At 40.3% G+C, this 12,889-nt stretch overlaps 1 protein-coding gene across 3 annotated transcripts in view; it reads right to left on the reverse strand.

The window, feature by feature from the left end:
• Window positions 1-12,889, reverse strand: part of TMTC1 (transmembrane and tetratricopeptide repeat containing 1) — a 286,278-nt gene that overhangs the window by 157,220 nt on the left and 116,169 nt on the right. Inside the window, exons 6-7 of one of the 3 annotated variants that reach the window (XM_025402399.1) lie at window positions 2,694-2,775; window positions 1,772-1,875 (exon numbers count right to left, since the gene is read on the reverse strand). The exons of the other annotated variants lie outside the window; for them this stretch is intronic. Of the exons in view, the coding sequence (XP_025258184.1) occupies window positions 1,772-1,875; window positions 2,694-2,775 (186 nt within the window). The remainder of the gene's footprint in view (window positions 1-1,771; window positions 1,876-2,693; window positions 2,776-12,889) is intronic. 3 annotated transcript variants of the gene reach the window in all.

Consider the following 12,889-nt stretch of genomic DNA (forward strand, 5'->3'; position numbering starts at 1 on the left):
CAAAAACAAGAACAAAAAACAAAAAACAAAATCTAACAATCTGTTGTCCCTAAGAGATACAAATAAACTAAAATATAAATGCCCCATAGATCAATATTTAAAATTTATCATTTCTCTGCAAATACAAAACAAAGTGAAGGTTACTATCATTAAAATGATATTAGATAACATTAAAGGTATGTAAAACTATGAACATTTTAGAAGAGTGCATCTTAATTTTTTATATTTTTAATTGTTTATAGTCCCCAGGTCTTTTATTTATTTTTTGACCTCTATTACAACACAAATTCATAAGGGACAGGTTCCAGCAGGGCAGACTCCATTCCACTCATTCACAAAGTGTGCTTCTCTGCCTTCCTTCTTCTTCTGATCATTTTCTTTCATGCATTTCAGGAAGCTATCTCGGCTCTTAGAGTGCTTAATACGCACATTAAATCTCTTGGCAAGAATCTTGCCCTGAACTTGTTTGCTGACAAAGCCAACAGCAGCTGGGTAACATTGTAGACTCTTCCAGTTTTGCCATGGAAACATTTGTGGGGCCTTCCTTTTTGAACAGAACCCATTCCCTTGTCAACAATATCACCTTTCTTATAGATCTGCATGTATGTGGCCAAAGGAACAACTCCATGTTTGCTAAAAGGCCTAGAGAACATCTATGGGATGCCTCTCCTCTTTTTCTTTGTGTTCCTCATCACAGCAAATTATTAGAAGATGGTGGTTCCAGCCGAAAGAAAGGCATCCCAATTCTTAAAACATTATAGCAACAATATATTCTGAAGGAAGGTATTAAAACTGTCAAATATAATTACATCTGAAAACCTCAGCTATACATCACAGCAAATAAAACAGTTAAGGGCTTAAAATCCTATTCAGTGAATCAGAGCCACTGACCAGCATTACTTCTTGACCCAAACCCCTCAGAACTCTTAAGGACAAATGGAGTGATTAGCTGTATCTTAGCAAAAACTGTTGTTCATTTCTATTTGTCACTTCCAACCACCCCACTTATTTTATCTTACAAATGGTTATGATATCCAGTCAACCTCTGTACACTTCTCTGCACATTGTTCTGTAACATTCAACATATGTATCAATCAATAGATAGTTATTTTTGATAAGTGACTGCTATGGTTTAGATACGGTTTATCTGTCCCCACCAAATCTCATAGCGAAATGTAATCTCCAGTGTGGTAGTGTGGAGGCCTAGTGGGAGGTGCTTGGGTGAGGAGGGCAGAACCCTTATATTAGATTAATCCCTTTCCTTGGAGGTAACTTATTGCTCTATTAGTTCACACAAAAGCCAGTTGCTAAAAAGCCAGTTGGCACCTCTGCTCTCTCTCTTGCTTCCTCTCTCTCTATGTCATAGCTGCACACGGTCAGCTCACCATCATCTTCCGCCATGAACGGAAGCAGCCTGAGCCCTCACCAGATGTCTAATCTTAACTTTCCAGCCATCAGAATAGTGGGCCAAATAAACGCTTTTCTTTATAAATTACCTAGTCTCAGGTAGTTTTTTATAGCAACCAAAAATAAACTAAGACAGTATCCAGTTAAATATTTGTTGAATAAACAAATATACACCAAAGGAAACAACAGCAATAATACTGCCAAAACAGCTTTATTTATTGAAAACAATTTCAAATGTATAGTTTCTTTTCTCCCCACATGAAGGATAGACCACAATCCTCAATATGCAAAGTCAGCCTGTAATTTAAGATTACTCAAAATTATCTAATAAATACCAGGGTTTTTAAAAAGTACTTATACTAACCTTGTAAGAATGTAAGGCGAAAATGAAGCTGGATTATCCTGCTCTGAAAAGAGGGGCATAGATCCTCCCATTATCCACAGACGGAAGTACAAAATGACAAGCACCTTCAGAGAATAAGAAGATTCAGTGAGATTGCCACCAATAATCTCCACCCTTTTTTCATGTGCATTCTGTTCCTCCAACAGGGAATGAAGTCAGTCGCCCCTCCCCTTAAATCTGAGTTAGTCTTGTGGCTGGCTTGTATTGACCAACAGAACATGCAGAAGGTACCTTATGTCACATCTGGACCTAATCTTTGGGAGGTGCAGCAACTTTTAGTTTATTCTTTTAGAAACCAGCTGCCATGTGACAAGGAAATCTTGACTACCCTTCTGGAAAAAGAACCCACAGGGAGAGGCCCTCGGGGATGAGATACCACGTAGAGGAGAACCGAGATGACCTGGCTCAGATGATAGCTGAATAAACTTGATTGAGTAACCTCAGCCCCAAATCATGATGATCAGAAGCCCCGAAAAGCTGAATACTGCCCAAACTAAAGCAGATAGGGCCAACATAGGGTTGTTATATTTAGGCCACTAAAGCTCGGGGTGGTTTGTTATATGGCAATAGAAAACCGATACAGCCAGGATTGCACTGCCTCCTCTTGAGATAACTCAGTCTCAGCATCTTGAAAAGGACTCATGGAATACTGCAGTTCACATTGTCCACATCATCAAATACACATATCCCTGGAATGCTTTCATATATACCTTTGGATGCTTTGTAACAGTATAGCATGCCAACTGTTTGATCCCAGTATCATGATGTTAGAGTCTATTGCTGACTCTATTAAATAATTTGAATTACATCTTTGAGCTGAGATAGAGTGAAAACACTCCTTATCAGATATTTCAAAAGTATATATATATATATATATACTTACATAACTTAGGACCAAAATGGCCCTTTTTAAAAATGGTCTCATGGTAAGCAGGAAATTTCTATTGCTGCTTGCTCTCAGATACCTAAAAAGGGAAAGAAAAAAAATCTTAGGTAAGTGTGTCTACCAGACACAATGTTCTCCTTTCAAGGCAAAGACACTGCAGCTCTGAAGAAGGCTGCAGAGAACAATGCTGAGAGCAGGGCCTCTGCAGCCGGAACACCTGGGTTTCCATTCCCAGTTCTGCTGCTGCTAAGAGCCCAGGAGACCTCGGGCAAGTTTCTGAACCTCTTTGCACATCTATTTTACTCACTTAGAAAAGGGAGACAATAATAATATTGGAAAGTTGGGAGGAATAAATGAGATAATATCTAGAACAGGACTTAGCTCTGTTAGCTATGAATATTACTATCCCATCAAATCCCAAATAACCTAGTCATTTTGAAAATGATACAGTTACACTGGTATAGTCTTAAACAAAATAAGAGTTTATTTACCTACTTAATATAATTTGAAGCCTCCAATGTCTTCCACCCACAAAATACCTCACAAATCTCTTACCTCTAAAAATAGAAGATGCCAAGGTTATAGGAGGTTAAGTTATTTATTTATTTATTTATTTATTGAGACGGAGTTTCGCTCTTGTCACCCAGGCTGGAGTACAATGGTGTGATCTCGGCTCACTGCAACCTCCACCTCCTGGGTTCAAGCAATTCTCATGCCTCAGCCTCCCGAGTAGTTGGGGTTACATGCACCTGCCACCACGCCCAGCTAATTTTTGTATTTTTAGTGTAGACAGGGTTTCACCATGTTGGCCAGGCTGGTCTTGAACTCCTGACCTCAGGTGATCCACCCACCTCAGCCTCCCAGAGTGTTGGGATTACGGGCGTGAGCCACTGCACCCAGTCAGTTAAGTAATTTTTTTAAGGCAACAAAGTTATGAGTATCTGTGTTAGGATTACAGCTCACTGATATTCAGCGAATAATTTTCTCTCCTGCCTGTGGTTCTTGGAACCAAACTAGGTTACAAGAACATCAGCTTCTAGAGAGGCAGGAACCTGTGTGGATCCTGCCCTGCTGCAGCTTACTCAGTCATAGAAAGTGGGAGCTCTGGATATCTACATATAAGACATGTGGTTGGCTGGTTTTTTTTTTTTAAAAAAAAAAGATGATGAAAGGGAATCAAGAGAAGCTATTAACAAGCCCCAAATGAAAACATAAAATAAGTCTTAAGACATTTTCACCTACGTGCAAAATTCTTCACGGAAAATACAGAGTGGAGGGGGAAAAGAAAAGTCGAATCAAATCACATAAACTGCAAGCATTTCCCACCTCATCCTTATTTCCTCTACCCCCTTTCATTGTTTTTTCCTCTTTTTTCAATCCAATTTTTCCTCAAAGTGGTTTTCCCCTACAAAATTTGCATTAAAATCTGCATGAGGTCTCTTCACACAAAGGGAATGTTCTATAAGGGGGAAATCCTTTTGTAAAACCAGAGTGGGTTAATATCTCACAAAGAAATGTCTATCCACCTTGCGGATTGCTTACAATGGCTGGGCGAGGTGGCTCACGCCTGTAATCCCAGCACTTTGGGAGGCCGAGGCGGGCAGATCACGAGGTCAGGAGTTCGAGACCAGCCTGGCCAATATGGTGAAACCTCGTCTCTATTAAAAATACTCAAATTAGCCAGGTGTGGTGGCAGACACCTGTAGTCCCAGCTACTCGGAAGGCTGAGGCAGAAGAACCCCTTGAACCAGGGAGGCGGAGGTTGCAGTGAGCCGAGATCGCGCCACTGCACTCCAGCTTGGGGGACAGAGCGAGATTCCATCTCAAAAATAAAAAGAGAATTGCTTACAAACACATGTGGCTCCTCTGCTTTGTAACAAATGGCACTGTGAGGAGGTGACAGCCTCACACTTCCTTCTCACCTCCCTTTTCCTCTGCCTGGTCCGAAAAGAGCTGTGGAAGTGATATGTGCTCAGATCTGGCCATTCAAGTATTTAATGAATGGAGAAAACGAGGAGTCCAAAAAACACAAAAGAGAGTTGGCTTTTAGCAAGCTCTGGACTGGATCCATCCTCAAGCACTGCATTTAAATCCCTTTCATCTTCCTTAGCTGCCAACAGAGAGCTTGACAAGGAAGAAGGCCAAGGATACTGTCAGCTCTCACAAGCCACGGGGACAGCTACTGTCCCAAAATGGGCTTTAGGGGGTCCACTGCTTCCTGAAATTGTGCACAAGATTTTATGTGTATTTTTCTGAGGCAAACTCCTTGACTTTGATCTTCAGTGTCAACTGGTTCTGCATTGCCTAAAAGGTAAAGCCCTGCTAAGCGTCCTCTCAGCTCTGCCTCTACTGTGACTATTATTTTCAGGCCAACTCAACTACGACCACCCTGGTTATTTCTGCTGTTCCTTTTCAGGAGGTTATCAATGGCAGCAGAAAGGCAAAGAGAATGACTGAATGGAAATGGAAAAGGTGCTGGGGAGGGCTGGAGAAGCAATACATCCGAATACAAAGGCACCCTCTGGGGTGATCTGCTTCTGGAAACTTCTTTTCTCAAGTTCCTGCTGTTGATTGTTTCTTTTAACATAGTGGTAAAATTATCAGTGGTTTTCCTTTCCATAGAACAACAAAACACAAAGTTTAGGATATTTTTTTCAATGATAAAGTTAGGTAAATTCTTTTTTTTTTTTTTTTTTAAACAGAGTCTTGCTCTTGTCACTCAGGCTGGAGTGCAGTGGCATGATCTCGGCTCATTGCAACCTCCGCTTCCCGGGTTCAAGCTCTTCTCCTGCCTCAGCCTCATGAGTAGCTGGGATTACATGTGCCTGCCACCATGCCCAGCTAATCTTTGTACTTTTAGTAGAGACAGGGTTTCACCATGTTGGCCAGGCTGGTCTTGAACTCCTGACTTCAGGTGATCCACCTGCCTCGACCTCCTAAAGTGCTGGGATTACAGGCATGAGCCACCGTGCCTGGCCAATTCTCCATATTTTCTTTCACTGAAAGCTTGCTATGATGGCTATTTCACTGAGTTGTATTTGTAAAGTATCCCCTGGTTTAGAAATTCTTGGGGAAATTCCATTTCCTTAAGAAGCTAAAGGCACCAAATAATTTACTGTTAAAATGTAGCATCCCAATGTAATGAAAGCCTAAATTGGTAAAGAGAGCATAGATGAAAAAATAAAGATGACCTCTGCAATATTTCTATTTCTAGTTGTTGATCAATAGTAAATGAGAAAGTAAGCCAAAATAACATGGCTCTCTTTTTTGGTAAACACTAGGTCAGAGGCTGAGATCCCTAAGTTCAGACAGGGAGCACTCTAAGGGCTAAATTCTCTGCATCTTTTCCTCTTCCCCTACCCTCACCAAAAATGAACAAACTTTCCCCATCAGTCCAATAGACATGATCTGTGAAGTAGAACCAAATAACAATACTCAATACTATTAACAGCAATAATAAAAATAGCAACAACTAATATGTGCCGGACACTAATCTAAGTAATTTGAGTATAGTAACTTATTCGCCACTTACAACAATTCCATGAGGAAGAATATTATAATTTATTTCTTCTAAATGAGGAGACCCTAAATCTGTAAATAATACCTAACTGTGACATGACATTCTCTCAGCTATTCATTTCAACTATAAGAGAAAGTACCTAAAATTGTCTTCAAATACAATTTACTATGTAAATGCTATTACTAATTTTTTCTAATTGCAGTTAAGTTCTCCATTCTTTTCCTTGCAAAGCCAGAGACCATGTCAACAACAAAACCAGACCACTGGTGAAACCAACAGAATGAGAACTAAGGGTCCAGGATTCTATTCCTCTGTTCCCATCTAGCTTGTCATGTGATGTAAAATAAATCTACCTGAGCTTCACTTCCTTCCTTTATTAATGAATGTTAGACTAAATGGTCTCAGGGTCCATTTCAGGTCTAAAATATTGTGATCCTAGGACGTCCTCATCAACTGATGACACCAAAACTGACCAAGGAAAAACAAAGAAACCTACCCAATTTCAAAAACAAAAAAAGAAAGGAATGTCAAGGGATTCCTGAAGAGTCAAATATTAACTGACCCTTCACTTGGAGTAGGCCCTTCATAATTTGCAGTTGTATATGAAAAAACAGTTTAACATTAATTGAGGTTATTGGCATCGAGGTTATTGGCATTGTAAAACTATAGTTGCAACGACTTCTGATTCTTGCCAAATAAAGGCAAAAGATTAAGGTTAACCATAGTAAATTCCCTAATCTACGCTCCCACATACACAAGTTTTCTGACTACACACATCCACCATCCCAGTACATCATGTTAAAGTAGAGTTCAAGTTTACTTTCCATAGTTACTCAGTCCTCAAATTGTATTAAGAGATATTAGCAGAGATCAGAACTAGCTAGCCATAATCATCCACCTACCCATAATCTTGAGAGCTAAATAAATGCTTATTATAAATCAATGACCTTTGTTAACACAGAATTATCATGTCAATAAATAATTGATCAGATGACAAAGATTCTTTGACCAAAATCTAGTCAGGTTCCCGAATCTTCTCCTAGGCCTATCTGTGCACTTTCTTGTAAAATCCAGTTTTAGCAAGAATCCTACTAAATCACTTTAGCCAGAACCCCCCCACCCTCAATATCTGATCACTGTCAATATCTGATCAAGTTCTTTATCCTCCACCATCTCCCAGGAGATGTCTCATCACCCTGGCCTGTCTTCAGGAAGAATACTATTAGGTCTATTTAGCCAGAATTCTCCCTTATTCATGATGTTTACTCAGTAATTTCCATCCACTGATGCTCCCCCAACCCACCACACCCTGTTCATTGGCTATAAATTCTCATTTGTCCATGCTATATTCAGAGTTAAGCCCAAACTCTCTCCACTACTGCAAAATTCCATCACAGTGGTCCCTGTATCAATTGCAACAGACCCATCCTCATCTTAAATAAAGTTGTCCTTACAGTGCTTTAACAAGTGTCATTTGAATATTTTTAACACATACAGCAAGATGATCAATAAATGCTTACTGAGCCAAATCAAATTGTAAACATCTACCCCTTTTCTTTTCCTTCTTTCTTTCTTTTGTTTTTTCTTTTTTTTTTCTTTTTTTTGAGACAGAGTCTCACTCTGTCACCCAGGCTGGAGTGCAGTGGCGTGATCTCGGCTCACTGCAAGCTCCGCCTCCCAGGTTCATGTCATTCTCCTGCCTCAGCCTCCCGAGTAGCTGGGACTACAGGCTGCCACCATGTCTGGCTAATTTTTTTTGTGTGTGTGTTTTTAGTAGAGACGGGGTTTCACTATGTTAGCCAGGACAGTCTCGATCTCCTGACCTCGTGATCCGCCCACCTTGGCCTCCCAAAGTGTTGGGATTACAGGCGTGAGCCACTGCGCCCGGCCTACCCCTTTTCTTTTTCTATGTTTTCCCTACCCTCTTGTGGTAGATCAGGGTACAAAATAAAAGTGCTCACAGCTTGGAATGTGGCAGCAAGTTGGAAGAGGAAAACCGCTTGAATAGTACTATTTCCCTTATCCAGAATACTGATGACTTAAATGAAGATATGAAATTAGTCTTTCCAGCTCTTCTCAGAATCCATAAACACCTGATAATTTTTACCTAGATGTCAGTTCCAGGTAGCAAACATCTCAGATACAATGAATTGTAAGTGTTTAACAGTATAGCAATAAATTATAAACAGTGATATATGAAATTCCTTCTAGAACATCAATCTTAATTGACTTAACTTCCTTTGCTCTTTCAAGGCCAAAAGGAAGTTAACAAAGAGTCACATATTCAGACCAAAAAAGAATTTTTGAAATCAGAGCTTTTTCAATAGAAATTCATAATTACTGCTTCTCTTTAAAACTCAAGAAAAAAGATTTCTCAGTTGATCAGAATATAACAAAGACACAGCTCACATCAGAAAAAAAAGCATAAGCTTAACAAAAACAACAAAAGAATTTTAAGTGTCTCTTGACACCTAACAATAAAGAAAACTTAAGTGTCTATGGGTTCTCTCTTCAATGTACTTTCCTTGAACCCATGAAGTGCCTCATCTAAACCTTAATAAGCAAAGGCATTCCACGGAGGAGCCGAACAACCTTTGATGTCTCCTTTGATATTCAAATAAAAATTCTGAAGGAAAGGAGCTAACTATTCTAAGAAAACAATGACGCATATTTCAGTTCTATCTACTCAGAAACTCAAACTGACCTTCAATACCCCATTTTAAGGCTATGATAATTTTCCTTCCAGAAATTTTAAACTCTGAATTCAAGTGACTTACAAGAAAATAGTTACTTCAATTATCATATATTAAATGGTGAACATGAAGACAAAGAAGGCATAGGAGAAAATAATTTCAGTTCTCTTAACCATTCTGCAAATTAAAGTTGGAGGTGGAAGGAATCAAAACAACTCACATACTTTTATAGGTAAGGGGAAAAAATGATGCCCAGAAATGTTACTTGGCCTGCAAAAAGGTCATGATGCTTCGGTGTCAAAGGTCAATGAGTTTAAGCTTCATCAATTTATTCAGAGGACCTAATTTTTATTCTCTCTCTGATTAATTTAGTTGGAGGCCTTAATTTTTTATTCCTTCTACAACTAATAGCAAAAATTTCAGATATCACCCTTGTCTCTCATTAACAGTCCCAGGAAAGTTTCAATTCATTAGTGATGGCGGGAACTGAATCCATTTAATAGGCACCAATCACTGCGCTAAGGACCTTACCATTTTTATTTCATACTAGCCTTGTGAGTTCATACTTGTCCCTGTCTTGCAAATGAGGCTGAGGAGGTAGTTACTCAGGATCTCATGGTTGGCAAGAGGCAAAGGTGAGACCCAAATCTAAATCCAAATCAAGCATTCACTGCTCTGTACAGCATAGAAGTAAAATAGGGCTGGTTTAGTCAGAATGTTTTCAACACAGATCATTGTTAAATTGCATTTCTGCATGTTAACAATGCAATGACTTCTGTCTTAGCCTGTTCATGGTGCTGTAATAAAATGCCGCAGACTGAGTAACTTACAAAGAACAGAAATTTATTTCTTATAGTCCTGGAGGCTGGGGAGTACAAGATCAAGGCACCAGCCTCTGGTAGGTCTGGTGAAGGCCTTCTTGCTGCATCCTTACGTGGGAGAAGAGCAGGAAAGCAAGAGACATAAATTCTCTCTGAAGTCTCTTTTACAAGGGCATCGACAATTCATGAGGGCTCTGCCCTCACGACTTATGTACCTCCCAGAAGGCCTCACTCTTAATACTACCACAATGGGGGTTAAGTTTCAATGTGAATTTTGGAGATAATTCCACATTCAAGCCATACTAACTTTTTTTTTTTTTTTTCTTTGAGCCAAAGTCTTGCTCTGTCGCTCAGGCTGGAGTGCACTGGCATGATCTCAGCTCACTGCAACCTCCGCCTCCCAGGTTCAAACAATCCTCCTGCCTCAGCCCCCCTAGTAGCTAGGATTACAGGCATGCACCACCATGCCCAGTTAATTTTTGTATTTTTAGTAGCAACGGGGTTTCACCATGTTGGCCAGGCTGGTCTTAAACCCCTGACCTCAGGTGATCCACCTGCCTTGGCCTCCCAAAGTGCTGGGATTACAGGCATGAGCCACCGCGCCTGGTCCCAACTTCTAATTAATTAAAAGTGATAAAGAACATTTCAATATTTTCTTCAGTTCATAGAGTTCTACAATGAAGGCTTTTCATACAAATGAATGAAGTTAAGCAGTGCACATTTTTGAAAGTCCTTTTAATAAGCACCCTTTTAAAGGTTAACTCACATAGTGATTGCTGCAGGTTGAAACAAAAGTGCCATCCATGTACCATGGATTCGGAAATTCTAAGTGAGAACAAATGGCAAGAAGGAGAATGAGCAGAGCTGGGAGGGTGTCACTGTGTGGCAAGATGGCCAATCAGCCTGTCCCACAGAGATAAGCAACCAGCAGAAACAGGGAGTGAGGCAGATGAGGATGCTCCAAGTGACAATGAAGCTGACACCTGAGGAAGATGAGAAGTGAATTAAGTGCAAAGAGATAGAATACAATGTATATACAGAGGCCTAAGATTGAGAGGGCAAGCTCAGAAGGAGAAAGTGAAAGAAGTCTACATGGCTGGAAGATCTAATACTGGTACAGTGGTGAACAGAGAGACTAAAGTGGTAGGCAGGGGCCATTTCACCCCAGGACTTCACGACCCATTGTGGAGTTTAGACTTTATTCTGATGGCAATGGACAGTCAGTGAAGGGCTTAACACAGAGAGATAACCCCATCTAATTTCCTATAGTGCAGTGTCAGCACTGCATGACATTGGTAGAGTGCCGACTGTGAAGTCCATAACAAAGAACAAGAGATCCAGCAGCCTCAGAGGGGAAATGGTGAACACCAGGAAGTAGACAGCTATTTTGGAAATTTCCGAGATACCAGATGTAGAAACAAATAAGAGGTTTTGGTTCAAGTAGAGAGAGAGACCTTATCATAAGTGAGAAAAGCATGTGTTACGTTTACTTAGCAATATGATTTAAGTGTTAAGAATGTTCCCACTATACTTTAATATTTTGTTAGCTGGTCATTAATTTGGTATATAGAAAAACTTGCCACTAAGAATAATATTTAATTTGCCAAATAAACTCCCTTTAGAAGAGGATACATAGTATGTATTTGTATGGCATTTATGTGTCAAAGAGTTTTTCAATTCATTCTAACATTTAATCATTGAGATATATTTATGAAGTGGGCAGAACAGAGAGAACTGGCCCCATTGTACAGATTTAGACCTAGGGAGCAGTGGATCCAGCACCAGGATTGAGTCTCCTGATGGCCAATTCAATGCCTTTTTGCTGCATCACTGGTCTCCTCTCTGACCACACATTTACTATGTGCTTTCCCTCCAAGTTTGTTGCAAACCAAAGACTAAATAATCCATGCAACAAAATCACTGCTACTTGAAATACACATTTGTGTAAGTGCACAAGTAAACATTTGTGCTAAGAAAAAGATTAAAACAGTCAATAGTACTATAATGATATTTTCTGAACCTTTTACTGGGATACATGGATGGATAAATTCAAGTATAATCAAGCTAGTGAAAAAGAGTATTTGATACTGGGACTGTCTGGGTAAACCAGTGAAATACATTTGCTGTTAACAACAGCAGCAGCTACCATTTAATGAATACCTACGTGCCCCAGGCATGGTTCTAATGCCTGTAATCCTTAGCACATTTCTGTCAGTGGGCACTATTAATATCTTAATGTTGCGAGTGGGGAAACTGAGGCATTAATGGTCAAATAACTTGTCCGAAGTTTCCACAGGTAGTAAGAAGGGGGTGTCATAAGTTCAGTCTGTGCCCTTAACCACAAAAGCTCTGCTACCTCTCACACCATTTCCAACAAAGTCTCTGTCTTTACCGTCCCAGGAGGATGCTCGAAATTCAAATACTATTCTTACTGATGTTTGTGCACATCAGTGACATACATTTGAAAGGACATGAATTCAGGGTCAGCGTGGTGGCTCATGCCTGTAATCCCAGCACTGTGGGAGGCTGAGACAGGCAGATTGTTTGAGCTTAGGAGTTCCAGACCAGCCTGAGTAACACTGCAAAACCCATCTGTATTAAAAATACAAAATAATTAGCCGGGCATGGTGGCACATGCCTGTAGTCCCAGCTACTCAGGAAGCTGAGGTGGAAGGATTGCTTGAGCCCAGGAGGTGGAGGTTGCAGTGAGCTAGCTGAGATTGTGCCACTGCATTCCAGCCTGAGCTACAGCACGAGACCCTGTCTCAAAAAAAGAAAAAGAAAAAAAAAAAAAAAGGAAAAAATAAAATAAAATAAAAAACCAACACCAAGAAAAAAAGGATAGGAATTCAGGATACCAAGATATACCTGATCCATTTAGAAATTCACAAAAAGTTGGCTGGGTGCAGTGGCTCACACCTGTAATCCCAGCACTCTGGGAGGCTGAAGTGGGCAGATTATGAGGTCAGGGGTTCGAGACCAGCCTGATCAGCATGGTAAAACCCCATCTCTACTAAAAATACAAAAAAAAATTAGCTGGGCATGGTGGCATGTGCCTGTAATCCCAGTTACTCAGGAGGCTGAGGCAGGAGATTCACTTGAACCTAGGAGGCAGAGGTTGCAGTGACCAGAGATCGTGCCACTGCACTCCAGCCTGGG

Source organism: Theropithecus gelada, chromosome 11 (genome assembly GCF_003255815.1).
Source record: "Theropithecus gelada isolate Dixy chromosome 11, Tgel_1.0, whole genome shotgun sequence".
Classification (NCBI taxonomy): Eukaryota; Metazoa; Chordata; class Mammalia; order Primates; family Cercopithecidae; genus Theropithecus; species Theropithecus gelada.